Source organism: Microcaecilia unicolor, chromosome 2 (genome assembly GCF_901765095.1).
Source record: "Microcaecilia unicolor chromosome 2, aMicUni1.1, whole genome shotgun sequence".
Taxonomy (NCBI): domain Eukaryota; kingdom Metazoa; phylum Chordata; class Amphibia; order Gymnophiona; family Siphonopidae; genus Microcaecilia; species Microcaecilia unicolor.
In genome coordinates, this window is record NC_044032.1 from 166261771 (window position 1) to 166283904 (window position 22134).

A 22134-nucleotide genomic window follows, 5' to 3' on the forward strand; every position below is an offset into this window, starting at 1 on the left:
ATCGACCTGGTGGAATGGGAACTGGCAGAAGACATTTTTCTTCAGATTTGTGCCAAATGGGGGACTCCCGGAATGGATCTAATGGCGTCAAGTGCAAATGCCAAGGTACCTTGCTTTTTCAGCAGAAGGAGAGATTCTCACTCGGCGGGGTTGGATACTCTGGCTTAACCCTGGCTCTCGGAGCTCCTGTATGTGTTCCCTCCTTGGCCCCTGATAGGGCGAGTCCTACTGCGGATTCGACAGCACCGAGGTCTGGTGATTCTCATCGCTCCAGATTGGCCAAGGCGTCCATGGTATGCGGATCTCCGCCAGATGTTGGTGGATGCTCTGGTGCAGTTGCCCCTGGTGCCGAACCTGTTGTTTCAGGGTCCGGTGTCTATGGAGGATCCCTGCCGATTTGGTCTTACGGCCTGGCTATTGAGAGGGCGCAATTGAGAGACAAGGGCTACTCTAACAAGGTCATCTCCACTCTCTTGCAGGCCCGCAAGCGGTCCACCTCCACAGCTTATGCTCGGATCTGGCGCAAATTTGAGGCATGGGGTGTTTCAAAGACGATCACTCCTATGCGGGCTACAGTCTCGACAGTGCTGGACTTTTTGCAGGAGGGCTTACAAAAAGGCCTGGCTTACAATTCCCTGCGGGTGCAAGTGGCAGCATTATCATGCTATTGAGGGACGCTCGCTGGTTTGTCCCTTGCTGCTCATCCGGACATTGCCCGATTTCTCAGAGGGGTGCTTAGGCTCCGTCCTCCTGTCCAGTTGCCCTGTCCAGCCTGGAACCTGGGGCTGGTGTTGAAGGATCTTCAGTGTTCGCCCTTCGAGCCGCTTAAGCGAGCTTCAGAGAAGGATGTGAGTCTCAAGACAAGTCTTTTTGGTGGCCATGACATCGGCTAGACGCGTGTCTGAGCTGCAGGCGCTGTCCTGTCGGGACCCTTTTCTGCAATTCTCGGAGTCCGGAGTAACGGTACTTACAGTGCCTTCCTTCCTGCCTAAGGTGATTTCAGCGTTTCACCTGAACCAGCCCATTTTTCTTCCTTCCTTTTCTAGGGAAGAGTTCCCGGACTCCTTTGGGCAGTTACATCTTCTGGATGTCCTCAGGGCGCTGTTGCAGTATCTACAGATGTCAAATGACTTCAGGACTTCTGATCACCTTTTTGTCTTGTTGTCAGGTCCTCGGCATGGAGGCCCAGCGTCTAAGGCCAATATAGCTCGTTGGCTCAAGGAAGCCATTTTTGCCTGAAGCGTTTAAGGTGCATTCCATGACAGCAATTTCCTCCTCGTGGGCTGAAACGGGTGTACTCTCTCTTCAAGAGATCTGTAGTGCGGCTATTTGGGCTTCTCAGCTCTCTTTTGCCCAACATTACAGGCTGGATGTTGGAGCTCAAGTATTGGCTCGTGGTGTGGCCTGTTCCCACCCTATTTAGGGAGTGCTTTTGTAGATCCCATCAGTTAATGAATTCATCTGCTCTGATGACAAGGAAGGGAAAATTAGGTTCTTACCTTGGTAATTTTCTTTCCTTTAGTCACAGCAGATGAATCCATGATCCCTCCCTGTCTGACTTTGTTTTTTGTTCAGATCTTTCATGCAGATATAAATCTCATTGGGAGAAGTTTGAAAACAGTTATCAGAATTTCTACATGATGTTCTACTACAGGAGGTTGAGATCGTTCCTCCTTTGATGCTCCTGTTCTGGGGCGATTGTTCTCTGTGAGGAAAGTTTGTTATTATACCTTTATGGTTCACTCTGCTTTGGAAATCTCAAATACTGAAGGCAGTTGGGACTAGCCATCCTAGAGGCACTATGGTTTTTCAGTGTTCTCTATCTCCACCCGCTGGTAGGCGGATACAACCCATCAGCTAATGGATTCATCTGCTGTGACTAAAGGAAAGAAAATTACCAAGGTAAGAACCTAATTTTCCCATGTTAGAAATAAAAATCCAAGACACATCGTACAAATGTATTTTAATTCCATTTTACCATCAGTATGAATACTTAATGCTAATCTATTTGAAAATCAATATATAACCCTGGTATGGATGCAAAAACTTATAGCATATTTAGATGTGTTGAAACTATCATATATGATAGAAAAAGAGAGTGAATGTTAAATGGAGGGATTCACTCCCAAAAGTGCACTATCTCCCAGATTCTGAATAGTGCACCTAGCGTTCTGCGCTGAAAACAAGCATATTCTATAACAATGGGAATAACTTAATTGGCTTAACAAGCCAATCAGCATTAACAGCACTTAAGCAATAATGAGCACTAATTGGCAGTAATTAGAATGTATGTGCACAGCTCTCTAAGCGTATTCTGTAATGCACTGCCCCTAAATTTTAATGCACGCAGGCAAAAGGGGGCATGGTTATGGGTGGGGAAATGGGCATTTTGTGGGCTTTCTGAAATTTACATGCATTGTTATAGAATATGGCCCTTTGTGCCTAAATCTACGTACTGGGATTTACGCAACATTTTCTTTGCTGTAAATGGATGTGCATAGTTTTAGGCTCTAGGATATTAACTAAGCGTATTCTATATACTGCACCTAAATCTAGGTGCCACTTATAGAATGCGCTTAGGCAGAAATGTTTTCCACGCCGATTTTTTAAGTGCCATATATAGTGTGGCCCTATATGCTTGTGTCCCCGCCAAAAAACTTGTTGGGTTCCCTGGAGGTACTACAGATATGTAGGATCTAAGAAGAGAAGCTATGCATCTATGGTATTCCCAGCAAGTTTGAATAAATTATAGTTTTTTTTTTTTGCATCCACAGTAGGATTATATATTTTTGCTTTTATATTTTGTATCTTTTGTGTGTGATGAGTAGCATTATAGAAAACCATTGGTGTTGGGTACCTATATAGTACATTTTCTAGAACCTGAAAATGTATTTTCTATTATGCACTTTTAGGGCTGCTGAAATACTTTATTCTTTGGCTTTGGTGAAATCTAAGAAAATGAGGACATTCCCTTCTGCTGAACATTATAAATTACTGGTAGAGGCTCGGAGAAACTTTGGACTCTTCCAGCATCATGATGCAATCACAGGAACTGCTAAAGACTGGGTAGTTGTGGATTATGGCACCAGGTAAATTGAATTATATATGCATATTTATTTTATTTACTGTATATTGAAAACAAAAAAGAACATCTTCAATTATTTTGCTTATATTCAGCATTTCTTATTCTTCACTTATTTTGCACAGGAGCTCGTATTTTGAAAGGAACACAGTTCCCAAAAACTTAATCACAAATATTTTTGGCAAGCTGGTCTTTATTTTTCTGTATCTTTGTGAACTGAAGCAATGGTCCCATTATTTCATTCATGGTTTTACAAAGCTAGTGACAAGAAGAGGATGTGTATTGAAATAATAACAATAAAAATATGTGCATTTATTGTCCATCCAAGCTCCACTGAACTACAACTCAGTAGTACGTTGGGTACAGTCATTCCATGCACCTAGTTTTTATGCATGCATACTTGTAGGTAATTTTTCATGCTTTGCTTGTAGAAAGCGCTTTATGGAATTCCTTTCTTAATTTATTGCAGCAAGAAACTTTTTTTTTTTTTTTGTGAATGGAGGAAAAAGACTTCTGCTGGGACATTACCTAATTTTTTTTTTATATGCAACTGTCCATTACCATCATGAGTCAAAAAATCCTACCTCATCTTTTATTTTATTTATCTCTTATTTTTTCTCAAACTAATAAATTTCTATACGTTTTGTACATTTTTTTCAAAATTTTCTTCAGTTAAAATATTTATAGAATCATGGTGACTTAGCTTTCAACGTCTGTGTTATGCCTGGCTTGTGCTCGATTCATTTCATTTGAGCCACTGGCAAAAAAAACAATCACTAAGTATACACTTTTAAAATAAAAAATATATAATTTTTATTTTATTTATTTATTTGTTGCATTTGTATCCCACCTTATCCCACCTCTTTGCAGGCTCAAAGTGGCTTACAATACATCATGAGTAGTGGAAACGTGTTAGTATCATAAACATTTAGTATTGCATGATCTTAGTTAGTATGATGATAAAAACAAAGTAGTAGTATACAAGCAGATTTTAAGAAACAGTTCTGAGATTAAATAGGCGAGTTATGTAGTGTATGTTCACTTGGGTTAATACCAATGCAGCAAACAGCCTAGCTTTAAAACTAAGCATATATTGGGCTCACAGTGCTAGCTGTCGTTTGCTACTTTTGATTCCAAAGGGAACAAAAATGGATATTTATGTTTAACTCCATAGAACCGAAGGGACTCAATATGGTTGTGGCATAGAAAGCATTCTTTTGAGATTTGGCGTTTTAGTCTCTGCAACAGCTGCTTTGCTTCATTCTGTGGTTCTGACATGAGTTTAACATAACAATATGCTTCTAAAGTCAAAGAGAAAGCGTTAACCTTTATACAGTACAGCTGTACAATAACGTTTTTTTGACAAGGATTTAAAAACCATCCAGGGAAGTTATGTCTAACCGATCCCTATAATGGCCTTTTCTTATAAGCTTGTGATTGGTTGATTAGTTATTGATGTTTTCCTTCATAAAAAACGCTATTTTGAAAAAAAAATTCTTTTGGAATCAAAACTGGCAAATGACAGCTAGCACAGTGAGCCCAATGCATGCCTAGTTTTAAAGCTAGACTGTTTAAAGATTGCACTGGTATTACATTACATGAGGAAGCAGTGAAGTGAAGTATGTCTCGGCACAAGCCGGGCATAACACAGTCGTTGAAAGCTAAGTCATAATGATGCTATATAAATAAGTTATTATAACTAAAGACAATTTTGAATAAATCATACAAAACTTATAGAAATGTGTTAGTTTTAGAAAAAATAAGAGATAAGTATAATAAAGGAAGGGGGAGGTTTTTGACTTAGGATGGTAATGAACAGTTGCTTATAAAAAAAAAAATGAATTCGGCATTGTCCCAGCTGAAGAGTTTTCCATCTGTGCATCATAATATCCAGACTTATTTAATATATGTGTATTTTCATAATTTAGTCTAATAAAGATTGTGTAAGAAACATGTAAAATTTTCGTACTAATAAGTTTTTTAAAACAGAAGTAGAAGTCTAGATAAGGAAAGTGAAGTTGGTATTGCCTATCGTACTGCTAAACCAGTTCCAGACAAGTGGATTGTGCCCCCATGTAGGCAGAGAACATTGAGCTTTCAGTGATGGCATCATTATCATAAGGCATGCTGCCATAAGCGTAGTTTGCCTACTTTGGTTTTTTTTTTGAAGGGGGGGGGGGGGGGGCAAGGGGATAGGGAGTTCAGATTGGTTGCAGAGGGAGAATTTTCTCCCCCTCTATCAGATGGGCATTGACTAGCTTTCTTCCTCCCATCTATTTCTTTTGTTTTCACATTTTCCATGTGTTCCCCTTTATCCTACCTACACTCTTCTGTTTTCCTCTTCTTCACTCCTCACCTTCTCACCCACATTCTTTCTCTCCATAATGCCCTCATTCTTCACATCTTGCCATCATCTCTTCCTCCACCACTCCCTCTTTTTCTCATCCACACCACTTGCTTCCTCATTCCTTCTTTTATTTTTGGCCCTTTCTACACATCTTTCCTTCCTGCCCTTCTGAGCAATTCTTCCTCACCTGTTATCTCTTTCCTTCCCCACTTCCTTTCTTCCATCTCTTCTTTCCATGTTCGACAGTCTCTCTCCTTTTTCTTTCCTCTCACACCCTCCCCTTCTATCTCTCCAGGTTTCTGATCTTCCACCTCCCTAGCACATACTCTCTGTCTCCCTTATGGCACTTCTTACCCTTCAACCCCGACACACTCTCTTCCCATCTCTTTCCCTGTCCCCTCCTGGCACACATCATTAGGTGCAGTGGAACATCTTTTTACTTGGCATGGCCAAGCTCTGTCCCTTCCCCCCCCCCCCCCCCCCCCCCCCGGTGTTGAAACTGTGTGGGGCAAAAAATTGGTCCCTGTTACTCATCCTATTCCACTTTGTTTGTTCTCCCTCTTTTCCCTTCCCTCAGCACACTCCTGACATGCTGGGAGACTACAATTGTAGTAATGAGGGATACATAGGAAGGAGGATTATTACTTATTGAACAGAATTGGGGTGTTAAGGAGCATTCCTAACATACGGCAGCTTCTTCTACTGGCAAATTCAGAACACTCGATGTACACACAGTACAACAGAAATCCTCACAGGCTTGCAATCACATAGGAAACAGTGAAGGTGACTCAAAATGGAAGACTGGGCAATGCTTTAGAATTCAGAGTTTATTGAACAATCTATAGACTTGATCTGTCTGTCCGTTCTATCCTGGTGGACAGTAGTACAGCTCTACAAGAATATTCCTTCCGTTCACACATGGAATTTTATTCATGATTCCATTCTGTTATGTTTCATGTAGAATGTTTTTTTTTTTACTCAATTCCCTCTTTAACATATAGTGCAACCCCCCTGCCCAATTTGATCCCCTGTTAACAGTGTCCGATTGATTATCGTCCCTCCACCAAGACTCTGAGATGCCTATTGTATCTACCTCATCATTTATACTCTAACTCTCCCATCTTATTTTTTAGTCTTCTAGCATGTATACAGGCACTTCAAATTGTGTTTTTTCCTTGTATCTACATGCTGCTTAGAAATTGACGATGATAATGTGCATCCTTTACCATACTCTCTCCTTAAACACACCTGGCTTTCTTTTACCATTGTTGAAACTTCTCTATTAGAATTCCTTAAATGTCCTGTTTCAATAGTATTGTTTAAGGATACTCCACACCAAACTATGTACTCCTGGGGACTGTCAGCTTCTTCAACCCCCATTTTAGTTTAAAGCTGCTCTATCGCTTTTTAAAATTTGCGCCAGCAGCCCGGTACATCCTGGTTAAGGTGGAGTACATCCTTTCAGAACAGGCTCCCCATTTTCCAGAATGCTGGCCAGTTCCTAACAAATCTAGATCCCTCATCCCTGCAGCATCATCTCAACCACACATTGAGACTTTGGAGCTCTGCCTGCCTTGGGTCCTGTGCATGGAATAGGGAGCATTATTGAAAATGCTACCTTGGAGGATCTGGGCTTCAGCTTTCTACCTAATGGGCAGATGATCAGAAGCAAATGCGGGTGCTAGAGGCTATTAGCGCCGTACTAGCACCCATGTTTGCTATTTCCCTATGATCACAGTCCCCCTGAGCGCATGAAACAACGTGCTCGCGGGCTCTGACCGCAAGTAGCATGCAAATGCATGCTAAACAGGGCTCTGAGCGTAAGTAGCAAGCAAATGAATGCTAAACAGGTATTTTATTATTCCTACCCAATGATCAGTGGGCAGTGAGCCAAACTGGTGTGCTGTCCAAAGCAAACCCAACTCTAGCTCAGAGCTGGTGTTAGCGGCCCCCTTCCCCGCCCCCCACAATATCCGAAGTGATGGAGAAGGGAGTAGTACACTCCCTCCTCTTCCACCGCCATCTTGAACATGGCAGTGCCCAGCCTTGCGCAGTGCATCCTGGGATGCGCTAGGCAGGGCTTCACCACCATACAAGGGAAAACTCCCTTATTTGGTGGTGAAGCCCCTCCTAGCACATCCCAGGATGCACTGGGCAGGGCTGGACACCACCATTTTCAAGGCAGCACTGGAAGAGGAGGGAGTGTACTACTCCCTCCTTTCTCACTTCATGTGCAGGGGGGGCCCACTGTACCACCAGGTTGGGGGGCTTGTATTTGTGGCCCACTGGGCCACCAGGGCTTTTATTTTGGGGTGTAAGGGGGACTGGAGATTCTGGATCTCTAGCTTCCTGTGAACTTGGGTCGGGGGGGGGGGGGGAACTGGAGGTCTGCCAGACCTCCAGCCCCCATGCCGCTGGATTGGGGCTGGGGGTGGGTGTTGAAGGGGGTCTCTAGGCCACCAGGGCCTTGAGTTGTAGGGGGGTCTGGGAGTCCCACAGACCTCCAACTCCTATGTTTGACAGGTCTGGGCTTTTGACAGCCTGGACCTGTCAAACAAGTGTGTGAGGATTGTGCCTTAACACATGCTCAGGCACAGTCCTACTGCACTTTTACCGTGTGATCAGAGATAATAGCTTGCTTAAAATTTCATTTTATTATCTCAAAGGGGCGGTAAAGCCCCACGCTGATCCAGTGCTATTTTTAGAGTGCTGTTTGGAACAGCATGGGGCTTTTGATCAGCTGCCCATAAGAGCCTAAATTTGGCTTCCATAATCTCCCTCCCACGTTTTTTTTATTTCATTGGTACCCACATGTACCAAGACAGCTGGCTGCTCCCCAACATTGTCTAAAATCCTATCTAGGTGATGAGTGAGTTCTGCCACCTTCGCACCAGGCAGGCAAGTGACTAGTAACATAGTTGATGACGGCAGAAAAAGACCTGCACGGTCCATCCAGTCTGCCCAACAAGATAACTCATATGTGCTAATTTTGTGTATACCCTACTTTGATTTGTACCTGTGTTCTTCAGGGCACAGACCGTATAAGTCTGCCCAGCACTATCCCCGCCTCCCAACCACCGGCTCTGGCACAGACCGTATAAGTCTGCCCAGCACTATCCCCGCCTCCCAACCACCAGCCCCGCCTCCCAACCACCGGCTCTGGCACAGACCGTATAAGTCTGCCCAGCACTATCACCGCCTCCCAACCACCAGCCCCGCCTCCCACCATCGGCTCACATCCACTAGGCACCCAGCTATCTGCATGCTTAATGATCAAACCACCAACTACAACAGCTGTCCTACCCTTCCCTCCTGGGCAGAAGTTCTTGTAGACATATCCTCTGTGCGAGAGTATAGTGCATACCCTGGTGGGCAGGTCCTGGCTACAGGATTGCTTCCTACTCCACAAGTGTGATGCTTTTCTTTTAGGAGACCTCCCTCCTCCAAGGCAACTCAGTGAAACCCAAGCTTTAAGTCCTCTACTATCTGTGTACACAGTTTTCCACTCACAAAGTATTCCTGCTTAGTTAAGGTTATTCTCAGATTTTCATATTAATCTGTTAACTTGCTTGTCATCTTCCCAGATTCATTCCCTTGGACATCTGAAGGAAAGCTTCATTTTTCCAATTGCAGACAAGCATTACTTTACTATGTGCACGCCACAAAGCAATTGCATAAATCTTTACATTTTATTTACTACAACCCAAATAAACTGAGAATTTCTGTTTAAAAATAATTTTTCTCCAACTGGGTTTCAGAACTAATCTGTTTTAACAGGGACAGCTATTGTGAACCTTCATAAAACCTCCTTAACTGATATTTGCAAATCTGCAGTGAGGTTATTGGTTCACATGTTTACCAAGCATTACTGTGTGGATGCTGCTTCATCCACAAATTCATTTTCATTGTTTGGACAGGCTATCCTTCATAACCCTTTTGCCGTAATGACTTTGTTTCTTACAGGCACAAGAGACCCTGAACTCATTGCCAGCTGCCCATACCTTCTCTCCAGTTCGTTTTCATGAAGTTACATGAACCTTTTACAGTTTGAAGCTCATCCTCAGCTTCATAGACATCGGAATGGGAGAAGCTACAGGTGCCAATGAGGCATATTTTCAAAGCACTTAGTCTTCCAAAGTTCCATAGGTTTCTATGGAACTTTGGAAGGCTAAGTGCTTTGAAAATATGCCTCATAGCATCCCCCAAATTTTCCTTCCCTGCCTCCCTCCCCTGTGAACTGTTTATTTGCATATCTCGCTCCCCGGGGCAGCAACTCTACAAACTTCATAAAAAGAGGCATTTCTCAGCTGTCTGGTGAGGTGCCTTGAAGAGCTGTGCATGGCCAAGACCTGACAGCTCCTACCCCCTCTGAATGTTTGCTCAAAGGCTGCTGACTCCAGCCCCCTCTGAACATTTCAGAGCTGGTAGGCCTTGAGCGTGTGCGGGTGCTCAAGGCCCTATACCAGCTGGCCATGTGATTCCATCTCTTATGACGATTGTAGAGTCGCCGCCCCAGGGGAGCAAGGTAAGCAACTAAATACCTCCTGACAGGGCAGAAGGGAAGAAAAGAAATGCTGAAGCTGGGAAAGGGAAGGTGAGAAATGCTTCAGACTGGGGTGGGGTGGTTGCGGGGGAGGGAAGGAGAGAAATGCTAGACACCAAGGGAAGGAAAGGAAGTAGACAAATGCTGGAGGCCATTGAGGGGTAAGGAAGGAGATATATGCTGGACACTATAGGAGAAGGATTGAGCAAAAGAGAGAGAGATGCTGGAGACCATGGGGCGAGAGAAGGAGAGACAATGCTGGAGACCATGGGGAGGAGAGAGGGAGAGAGATGCTGAAGAAGCGATGAGGGAGGTAGGGAAGGAGAGAAATCCTGGAGACCAGGTCAGGTTGAGGGGGGAAGGAAGAGAAAGAAGGATGCTTAAAAGGGAGTAAAGGAGGTGGGGAAGGAAAAAATGCAGGAGATCATGGAAGGAGAGAGATACTGGATGCTATGGAGGGAAGGGCTAGGGGTGGGGTTGGGGCAGAGTTTGGACACCCCCAACCAAAAGGTGTTCTGCTGCCAATGCTCAGCTTTGAAATCATATTTAGTGTGCTTCTCTGCTTATCTGCAGAGAAAATGGGGTTGCTTTCCAGTAACAGGGGATGTCCTTACCAGCAGCCACACTTCTACTCCTCCTATCCCCATGACACCAGCTACAACAAAAGGAAGACATAGAAAGGAAGTGCTGTGATATGGGTTGAAGAGGGGAAAAAGACCTTTACCCAATATGGAAATGTCCATACATCAGACAAGCCAAAAAGCTTGCTTGAGCTAGAAGAGAGCTCTGCACATAGTCTTGTTCAGTGTACACCACTATTTAGTGTGGCTGCATTCCCCTGCTCTCTATGGAGAAATCCCATTACAGATAAGCAACTCTGCTTTTGGAATGGTTCTGAAAATTTGAGCCCTGAAATTCAGAGGCTGGTGGATACTCTTATAGGAGTTACTTCCAATACTGTCTTGATTCAGATTAGGAGTACAGGATCAATGCAATCTAGGCAGCTCTCATCCTTCCTTAGGAGGGTGGTCTTAGAAAGAGGGTCTGACTCTGGGCCTCCTCTTATTGCTGTCTACTATGTTTTGGCTATGTTCCTCTTGGGGATTGTTTGGAGTCTTTCTTATGGGGGGTTTGGACCCTGCACAGGAGGACTTCTATTTATCCTCACTGTAAACTTCAGGGACAATATTAGGCTGGGCTAGAGGCCAAATTATTTGGATCATAAGGTTCCCTTTCTTAAGGCTCTATGCTTGGTCTGTTTGGTAGCTTTCTAACACTGTGCTTAAGCCAGGTCTCCTTGCCCTAGGTTGTGGTCACTTTTTCAGTAACCAGTTCATTTTTTGAATTCTTAAAGGATGCATGTACGCAGAGTTTGTCTCAAGGTTCCCAGCTAGCTGATTTCCCTTGGTTGGGCCATTCAAGGTTGCCTCACTTGGCAGACAGCAGGTGGGCAAAGCAGAGTAAGCTGTATTGTCCTGGTACACTAAAGGCTGTGAATGTCTAGGTTTGTTCCAGGGATCTAGCAGACTTGGGTTGAACTTAATGGTGGCATCACTGCAGACTTACAGAAATCTAAGGTGGTGGTGCATTAGGCTGTGGGTGATATGCCCTCTTTGGCATTGCTTCTCCCATGCTCAAGCATTGTAACGGGGATGCTCGGGATGAGGAGGATATCACGTCTCCACCCGGGGCCTTTAATGCTTTGGTATGGCCAACTCATCTGAGCTTGTCTAGCAGGATAAAGAAGGTGAAATTTCCTTTCCTTGAATCCTGCTAGACTTGTCCAGGACCCACCCAGGAAGGCTGCTGTTCCATGTATTCCTATTGGTGTTTTCTGTGAGTTGAGGTAGACCTGTAATGTTTTTCTTGGATTCTCTTTTGACATGTTTTCCAATCCTCTGGTAGTTAGGGTTCAGAAAACTTGCTTACAATGTGCTTGAGTGTTTCAGATCTGCTGTGGCAATAGTATACTTGTGAGTTCCAGAATTACACCCCTTCTTATGGCAGGGACATAGGCGGTCGGTGGCCCAACTGTTTGGGGAGGCTAAGGGGCGGGGTTAGGGGTGGGGCCAGGGGTGGAGCTTAAATCCATAATTGTCTGATAACACGCAGAATAAAAATAAAAATAAAAGTCACAATTAATACCTTTTATTAAATTAGATATTAGATATGTATCATATGTCAAAGGATAAAGTGGTTGCTCAAAGCATATACTAACCACAGTCGCTCAACTGCAAAACACTATGCACAACTTTGTGCAAAACACACTCAGAACCTTACTGTACCATAAATATTACACTGGGCAGACCCTAATACACCATATACCACCCTGTACCATAAATATTACACTGGGCAGACCCTAATACACCATATACCACCCAAATGGACAACATCACAGACCGTCAACAATATGAAACAAGGGATCATATCACAATTCGCATGTCATATACAGCCACAAAACATCCTTTTAAGGTGGAAATTAACAATGAGCTCCTTTTATTAATGACCAGATAGAGAAAACAGTTTTCAAATTTCAATTTTGGCACAGTATAAGTCATCACAAACAAAATATAGGAACCCAAAGCATTAGGGGCTTATAGCCCATTTAGTTATGTTTAAACAAAAAGAGATCTGCATGAAACAAAATATTTTTTTTATTTTGACTTAAACCTTCAGAGTCAGCACCTACCTCTCCTGAAATCCAATGTGCGCTGCGTGCCACAATTTCCTCTTCTTGAAGGAAGTGGGAACACCTCAGACAACCATTGTAACCAGCCTGGAGCGTTGAGCCTTCCCTTCCATACTTTGACGGCCCCTCCCGTGGGGAACAGGAAGTTGCATCGCTCTCGCTTAGGGAAGGCTGACTGGCTGAGAGCCTGCACATCATGAATATCCCACCTGCTCCGCCGATCCATCTCGCCCCTTCCCCGTGCGAGCTCTGACTGTCCCCACGATCCCCGGCCCGCGTCAACGCAAGAAGAGGAGGAGGAGAGTCACGGCACGCCGGAACCGGGCATGGCACTCAGCTGATGGTGAGCTGGCTGGCAGTGCTCAGAGCACTGCAGAGAGGACAGACGGATGGTGAACGGATCAAGAAAGACGGCATGTCGGGCCGGCATCGCGTCGGAGAATGAGACTACTGCGGGCGGCTGGGGAGGCTTAGCCTCCCCAAGCCTCTTATACCGGGCGCCTATGGGCAGGGATGAACATAACCTCAACCAGCAGGTGGAGGTTATATTCCTTCACCTGCTGGTTGAGGAACATATCCTGCTCATCTGGATTGGACTAGCAGGACTCAAGAAAAAGAAATTAACAGATAAGAACATATTTTATCTTTCTGATTCACTAATTTTGTCTCCATCAAGTCTGACAGGATCTTTCCTTGATGAAACCATGCTATCTGGTGTTATGTAATCTGCTTACTTCAAGGTGCTTCCTTTCATTTTGCTTCCATTAGTTTTCTCTACCACTAAACTTAGATTAAGAGGCCTACTGCTTGTCTTCTAATTTGTGGAGGAAGTCTACACTTACTTTAAGTCCCTTGGAACATCCTCCTTGTTTGTTAATCCTGTGTGTATGATTTCCTTCAAGGCCTTTCTTACTTTAGTTACAGTATTCATTCTTTAGTGAGAGCATTTCACTGAAGATGCCAAACTTTTCTCTCCCCCCCCTTTTTTTTTTTCATTCATTTAATGCATTCTTACTGAATGTGTTTTGATCTGTTATTTGATCCCTTCTTATGCATACTGAGGAATGTTTTTGTGGGAATCATTCTCGATTTCTTTCTAGCAAGGCATTGTTGAATGCATTTGTGTGACTGTTTGTATACTGTCTTCAGACAATGACTGTTACAGGTTAATTTCACTTTTGATAGTATGTACCACAGTGGAGTTAAATGTAGTGATAACTGTTAGGATTCATTAGTGGATCAATTTGTTAGTAACAGGATGTACTAATATTTGTCTGCAGACTTTTCCATTCCTTAATGAACTTAAAGAGAATATTAATTGATTCTGCTCACATTCTTATTCTGAAGGATGGGGAAAACACATACAGTTACAACCCTTCATCTCCATTCTTTAACATGGTAAGTTGATACTCTGCTTTAGACAATGTATTGCTAGTGCTGTGTTTGACAGTGTTATGGTGTAGTGTTTGTATATGATGGAGTTTTTTGGGGGAGGAGGTAGGGGATTTAAAGAAGAATCAGATTTAAAACACTTTTCAGACAAGAATTTGTAGAAACTTCCACATTTTTTAATTTTTTAAAAATCTTATATAGTCTGGAGGAAGTAAAATTTCATTGGATGTATCCTGATCAGAGTTGAATTTTTCCTTGGTTGAACATAGGGCTATTTTCCTTGGCAAATGCAGGCTCATTTCATAGTTTTATTAATGGTTATCACTCTGGGCTATCTCTGGTAAGGGCGGTTTAGAAGAATAAAAAAAAAGTATTACAGTGAAGCAAATTTGAATCTTGGTGTTTTCCAATTCAAAAGCAGATTTTATAAGTGCCTAAAATTAATTTAAGTATCTTTCAAAGTATTCATGGCATAGGTCTTTGTAAAAGAGTCTGTAATCCAGCAAGTTCTTCTTTTGGTGTACTGAATTCGAGTGGTACCACTGAGCCTTGCTCCCATGTATTGGGCCAGCAGTGAATATAAACAACACAAATAGGAATAGAGAAGAAGAGCAAAAGGGAAGAATGGCATTCTTTTGCAATTATTTTTTCATGTTCTTTATATGTGCATATAGCGTCATTATAAAATCATCAGTTTATTTTCGTTTTATCCTATCTTCTTTCAAGTTTAGTTTGCTTGAGTTTTTTTAGCCTATGTTAATAGTCTTTGTACCTACAACACATGTTTTTAGTTAAGTGTTTTTGACTAAACAGAATGAAACCCAGGTATGGTTCACAAAGCACTTAAATTTGACCTATGAGAGCCTAAGGCATATTTTCAAAGCACTTAGCCTTCCAAAGTTCCATAGAAACCTATGGAACTTTGGAAGTCTAAGTGCTTTGAAAATATGATGAACCACCAGAATGCTTAAGTAACTTGAGAGAAATTATTCTGTTTTTTTGTTTGAAAATATTTTACAGAATAAAAATCAGCTACTTCAAAACAGTGTTCTGAAGTATGCAGATAAGAGTATAAAATCCTATTATATGATTAGTCCTTTTGAAAGTTAGGCATCCATTTATTAAGATGTGGTAAGACACGTTATTAGTGAGTAGGCCTCATTAAAAATAATCACTGCTAGTATTCACATGCCATACCTTGGTAAAATAGGTTACTTAGTGTACATTTACTAAAAGTGAGCTAGCTGGGCAATGTCCTGGCCAGCAAGAAAAAGATGGGACTGGCCACTAACTCAGGCCAAGATTGGTTGGATTAGGCAGGCTAAGTGTATGTGTGTGTGTTGGGGGGAGGATGGGGTAAGGGTTGAGGATAGATGGAGAAGCTTGTGGGTTAAAGAAGGGATGGTAATGGTGGTGTGGTGTTAGACGATTAGGGGGTAAGATTGGTTGTGAGAGTAAGGGAATTATGGGAGGAATGGAAAGGGCTGGCAAAGGAGGTTTGTGTGGTGCATTGTGTGGGGCACAGGGTTCCTGTGTGGTGGCGTGTTTTACTGCCTACCCTCCCACCTGTTGAAAGTTGTTTGGTTGTCACAGCTATTGTAAGGAAATAGGGGGTGGGGAGGATACCCAAGTCAGGCAGTATATTTTAAGTGCTAGGGAGCCTCAAACTGTGGCAGCCATCAGGTGGTAACAGTTGTGTTTGTAAGAGCATGCTGGTTTTGATGGGTGCTGGGACAGCCTGGCAGTTCTCAGCTGGTAATATGGGGGTCTGCTTGTGGGAGAAAACCCGGAATGAGTATCAGTTGTGCCGGCTAATTTCCCTCCTATCAGGTAACATAGTAGGCAGGGAGTGGGTGTGGTACTGTTAGGATTAGCTCAGGAATACCCCACCCCTTAATGTATTATCGCTGTTGTGCTGTCATTTTACAGGAAGGTTGCAGCCAAGAAATGTTGCCACTCATGATTGTCTCTGGACTGTTTTGTTGTTAAAAGGTTATCAGTGGGGATTAGGCAATGTGGGAGATGTGAGTTTGGCTGGGCCTGGAGTGCCAGATCCCATGGTTATTTAGCAGGACAGTAAATGTTGCTGATAAATGATACCTCAAATACCTATTATACAGTTTTTGAAATATAATTTTGTGTGCATTTTTGGTCACGCCTTCTCAGAAATGCTGTATCAGATTTAGAAAAGATTAAGAGAAGGGCAACAAAAGGGTAACATTTCTCTTGTGAAGAAAAACTAGAAGACTAGAGCGCTTCAGTTTGGAAAAGAAATGAGTGAGAAGGAGATATGATGGAATTTTTATAAAATTACAAGTGGTATGCAGTGTTTAAATAACAGTGTTTTAATCTTTCAAACAATAGTTAAAAACTACGACAACTCAATAAAACTAACCACCATCAAACTGAAAACAATTTGTACAAAGTATTTTTTTCATACAGTGTACAATTAAGATGTGGAATCTGTTGCCAGAGGACACATGGTCAAGGTGAATAACATGGTGGAGTTCAAAAGAGATTTGAACACATTGCTTGAGAAAACATTTATAAAAATTATTAGCTGTATAAATTTGGGAAAGGCATCACTTATCCTTGGAAGTGAGCTATAAGAAATAGATTTGTCTTTTTGTTTGTGCTGAGTACTAGCCACCACTGAAGGCAGGATGCTGAGCAGAATGGATCTCTGTCTGACTTAACAAGCCGTTTATGTTCTTCTGTAAGTAGTTGGAAATGATAGCATTGTACCTGTTTGGCAGAGTGGTGTGATGGGGCCAGGTTGTGGGAGAGAATGTGATGGGGAAATGTGTGAGGAAGGAGTGAAAATGGTTGGAGAAAGCGACAGGAAAGGATAAATGTTGGAATAGGCTAGGAGGCAAAGAAAGTGAATGGTGGGGTGGTTTGGGGGAATTGGGTTCAGAGAATTGAGGGGTTGTTAGATAAATTTTGAGTATGGGCAGGGGCGAGAAAGTGATGGGGATAGATAGGGGAGGGAATGGTGGGGATGGTTGAGGGGACTGCATAGGAATAAGAGAAAAAGATGAGAAATGGGCACGAGAATGTTGGTGATGGGATGGGGAAAGGTAAAGGTGAGTGGTTGGGTAGGCTAGTAGACAGAAAAAAGAGAAGAAACCTGGTTGGAAGGTAGAGGGCATTGTGGCAAGCTGAGTGTAGTATTTTTATTATAATGTTTTATGTGCCCTTGTAGCTTCAAATATAAAAATCCTTTAACAAATGAATATCTAATAATCCTATGTATAACCAATTTTGTATTTTAGGATGATGTTCAGCCATCACAAGATGCATTGCCACACAAAACAGTTATAAAGATCAGTATGCGTCCAAGGTAAAAAGTGTAATCATTTTTGACTTTGTAAACAAATCTACAATGTCTTTTGTTTCTTTTGGAGATGCATGAGATTGAGTTTAGTTGTTTAAAGAATATTTCAAATTTGCATAATTCTTTCTCTGAGGACAAGCAGGATGTAGTCTTCTCACATATGGGGTGATATCCCCGATGGAGCCCCTGTGCTGCCCAGCATTCTAATGTTTCTAGGAAGGTCCCCACTACACATGTGCAAGTGCCTTCCCACTTGCCCAACTCATGCGGTACTCTGTGTTGTTTTCTCCATGATGCAGTGAAGACGTGTCTTCTGTCACTGAGGAGAAAAACCGCTCACCAGAGTTTCTTGGCTTCCTGCCTCTCTTTGTCCATGGTGAGTAGCTCGGGACCTTGTTTGTTCTTTGATTTATTCCTCTCCCGTTGTGTTCTTAGTTTTTTTTGGCTCTTTTTACATTTCTTTATTTTTCCGTGGCTCACATCCACTTCAGGCCTAAGCACCTGGCCAGTATTTTCTTACAAACTAAATACATTTTATAACTGAGCCATTTGATTTCGCTGCAGCTAGTTTTCCTTTGATGTCCCAGAATCCTTCCATTGGATTCAAGCAGTGCACAGATTGTGCTAGGACTGTGTCTCTGACTGACCCACATGACTTGTGCCTAATCTGTCTAGGCCCTGATCATAAGCTCTTACTGTTCCCTTTGTGCTCAAATGCAGACGTAAAGCTAGAAAAGTCGAAAGGCCCTGCATGAAAGACTTTTTGGCATGCAGAAGTCTGGTCAATTGGCATCGGCCTCGACATCTTCAGAGACTGTCTCACACTAGCACTGGCCCAGTCTTCACTGATGCTTGCCTTTAAGGAGTGGCTCTGGGTCATGTTACAGGAGGAGAGGGAGCGCATCCTGGATTGCTGTGATACTGAGGCATCGAGGACACCGGCACTGACTATGGTGTCATCCAGCCCATCCTGGAGACCCATGCCCTATTTGTTGGCCATTCATTGATGCCAGTGCCTCACTAGGCGTCAGGGCTGGCACTGACAGATGCAGCGCTCCTTTCCAGTTCATCAGGGGAGGAAGTGGCCCCGAAGAAGAGGAACCATATCTCAGCGTTCTTGCCCAGAGCCTCTCCATGCTCCAGTAGGCTGAGACAGGAGTAGACTCAGACTTCCCATGAGGAATATTTTGTTAAGTCAGAATCAGATCACTTTTGGGTATCTGAGGTTGAGCCAGTGAACATTTTGGAGGAGAGATGCCTTACCCTACTTTTAGACCCCTCCCCAGAGGAACTGTGCTTTGTTGTTTTTTTGAGTGAAATGGGTGAAGTCCATTCCATTTAAGTTGGAGGTCAAGGACAATCCCAGGGCCAAAACGTTGTACATCCTTGATTATGACTCCTCTCCTAAGGAAGCTGTGATAGTACCCATTCACAACATCGGCTTATGTATATGCAGATGATATCCAGATCCTGTTTCCCCTTAATCCCACCAATCTTCAGCACATCAACTTTCTTAATAATGGCTTATCACATATTATTACTTGATTAACTGATAACAAGTTAAAATTAAACCCAGATAATTCTAAAGTTTTCCATCTTTCTGCCAGCAGTAGCACCACTGTATTATTGCCAGTTTTGTGTGGTTTCCAAGCGCCCTTAGTGTTGTCCTTGAAAATTTTGGGCGTCACTATAGACTGCTCACTTACCTTTACACCACAGATTACCTCACTTGTGCAGTGCTGCTTCTATAAGCTGCTTATGATCAGATCAATTAGATTATTGTTTCAGCATCTGCCCTCATGATCCTGATACACTCTTGTACTCAACCAGTTAGACTACTGCAGTTCTCTATACCACGGCCTCAAACAGAAGGACCTACACAGCCTACAATAAATTCAAAATACTGCCATTAAATTAATCACTGGTTCCTAGAAATTTGATCATGTCACACGCCCCCCCCCCCCCCCTCGAAAACTGCACATTGGCTACCACTCTCACATAGATCACCTACAAGATTCTCATCCTTATCTTTTAAGTCTGGGCTACAGGTCTTCCATTTTTTTTTTCTTGATTACAGATGCCCTACTGCCCTCCTTGGGCTTTTCGATCATTGCAGCAAAATCTTCTTGATATCCCACCTTTCAAGCAAATTGGATATGATATTACCCAGTGCTCAATTTTTTGTGTCACTGGCCCTTCCCTCTGGAATGCCCTGCCCTTCCATTTGCATTCACGAACCTCACTGGCTAAATTTAAATCTGAGCTCAAAACATTTTTATTTGAAGATGCGTATAATTTACACCTAGTCCTTTGTCCCACAGGCCCCTGTATGGGAGGCAGACATGCTATTTTACTGTTCCTTTCCTATCTTTTTATCCTATCACATATTGTAGTTCCCTCCTGTCTCTATTAGTACATAAGTAATGCCATACTGGGAAAAGACCAAAGGCCCGTCAAGCCCAGCATCATGCCCCCGACAGCGGCCAATCCAGGTCAAGGGCACCTGGCAGCTTCCCAAACGCACAAACATTCTACACGTTATTCCCGAAATTGTGCATTTTTCCCCAAGTCCATTTAGTAGCGGTCTATGGACTTGTCCTTTAGGAAAACGTCCAAACCCTTTTTAAACTCTGCCAAGCTAACCCCCTTCACCACGTTCTCCGGCAATGAATTCCAGAGTTTAATAATAGTTGAGTGAAGAAAAATTTTCTCCTATTTGTTTTAAATGTACTACACTGTAGTTTCATCGCATGCCCCCTAGTCCTACTATTTTTGGAAAGCGTGAACAGACGCTTCACGTCCACCTGTTCCACTCCACTCATTATTTTATATACCTCTATCATGTCTCCCCTCAGCCGTCTCTTCTCCAAGCTGAAAAGCCCTAGCCTCCTTAGTCTTTCTTCATAGGGAAGTCGTCCCATCCCCGCTATCATTTTTGTCGCCCTTCGCTGCACCTTTTCCAATTCCACTATATCTTTCTTGAGATGCAGCAACCAGAATTGAATACAATACTCAAGGTGCGGTCGCACCATGGAACGATACAATGGCATTATAACATCCTCACACCTGTTTTCTATACCTTTCCTAATAATACCCAACATTCTATTCGCTTTCCAAGCCGCAGCACACTGAGCAGAAGGTTTCAGTGTATTATCAACGAAGACACCCAGATCCCTTTCTTGGTCCGTAACGCCTAATGTGAAACCTTGCAGGTTCTTTTTTCCCACATGCATCACCTTACACTTGCTCACATTAAACATCATCTGCCATTTAGCCACCCAGTCTCCCAGTCTCGTAAGGTCCTTCTGTAATTTTTCACAATCCTCTTGCAAATTAACAACTTTGAATAATTTTGTGTCATCAACAAATTTAATTACCTCGCTAGTTACTCTCATCTCTAAATCATTTATAAATATATTAAAGAGCAGCGGTCCTAGCACTGACCCCTGAGGAACCCCACTAACTACCCTTCTCCATTGTGAATACTGCCCATTTAACCCCAATCTGTTTCCTATCCTTCAACCAGTTTTTAATCCACAATAAGACATTACCTCCTATCCCATGACCCTCCAATTTCCTCTGTAGCCTTTCGTGAGGCACCTTGTCAAACGCCTTTTGAAAATCCAGATACACAATATCAACCGGCTCCCCTTTGTCCACATGTTTGTTTACTCCTTCAAAGAATTGAAGTAAATTGGTCAGGCAAGATTTCCCCACACTAAAGTCGTGCTGACTTGGTCTCAGGGTTTTGGGGGTATCAGCACACAAGGTAAGGGAGCTATACACTTGGGAGCAATTTGTGAAGTCCACTGCAGTGGTCCCTAGGGTGCCTGGTTGGTGTCCTGGCATGTCAGGGGGACAAGTGCACTACGAATGCTGGCTCCTTCCATGACCAAATGGCTTGGATTTGCTCGTTTCTGAGATGGCCGTCCTTGGTTTCCATTATTGCCAAAAATCAGAAACGACCAAGTCTAAGGACGACCATCTCTAAGGTCGACCTAAATTTCAGGATTTGTGTGTCCCTGACTGTATTATCGAAACGAAAGATGGACGCCCATCTTGTTTTGATAATACGGGTTTCTGTTCCCCTTCACGGGGCCGTCCTGCGAGGATGTCCCCAGGAAAACTTGGGCATCCCTTTTGATTATGTCCTCCAGGTGTATTTGGATGCTTAAGTAGTAAGCTAATGACGTCACAGCGAAAACATCATAACATTTTCATAAAAAGCTTATCCTTGGCAATATATAAAACAACTTGAGTGGCGTCCAAAATGTAAAATGCACAGAGAGTGAATTGCTACTCTAAATAATAGTCTAATAAAATATTACATTACATTACATATCAACACTTCTATTCCGCAGTCACCTATCCAGTTAAATGCGGTTTACAAACTTATATCAAATTTCTGGCCAGCACCATAACATTAGAATCATTAAAATATCTGCAAGCATAGATCATAAGTCAAATTAAATATATGTCCGCTTACAGAAAGAAATAATTGAAATAAAAATGTCTTCAAAATCTTCCTAAATTTATAATAATTTAAATCAGAATGCAAAAATGTTGGTAAATTATTCCAGGTTGCCGAAGCTTGATAAGAAACTGACGATGTTAAAAGACCATCCTGCTTATTTTCAAAAGGAGAAAAACGCCCATGTTCAGGAGATGGGCGTCCGTTTCCCGTGGGCGGCCAAATCGGTATAATCGAAAGCCGATTTTGGTCGTCTTCAACTGCACTCCATCA

General features: G+C 42.8%; 1 protein-coding gene across 1 annotated transcript in view; it reads left to right on the forward strand.

Annotated features, from left to right (window-relative positions):
* Positions 1-22134, forward strand: part of MAN2A1 (mannosidase alpha class 2A member 1) — a 228043-nt gene that overhangs the window by 120643 nt on the left and 85266 nt on the right. Inside the window, exons 10-12 of the mRNA XM_030193463.1 lie at positions 2913-3089; positions 13942-14059; positions 17329-17396. Of these exons, the coding sequence (XP_030049323.1) occupies positions 2913-3089; positions 13942-14059; positions 17329-17396 (363 nt within the window). The remainder of the gene's footprint in view (positions 1-2912; positions 3090-13941; positions 14060-17328; positions 17397-22134) is intronic.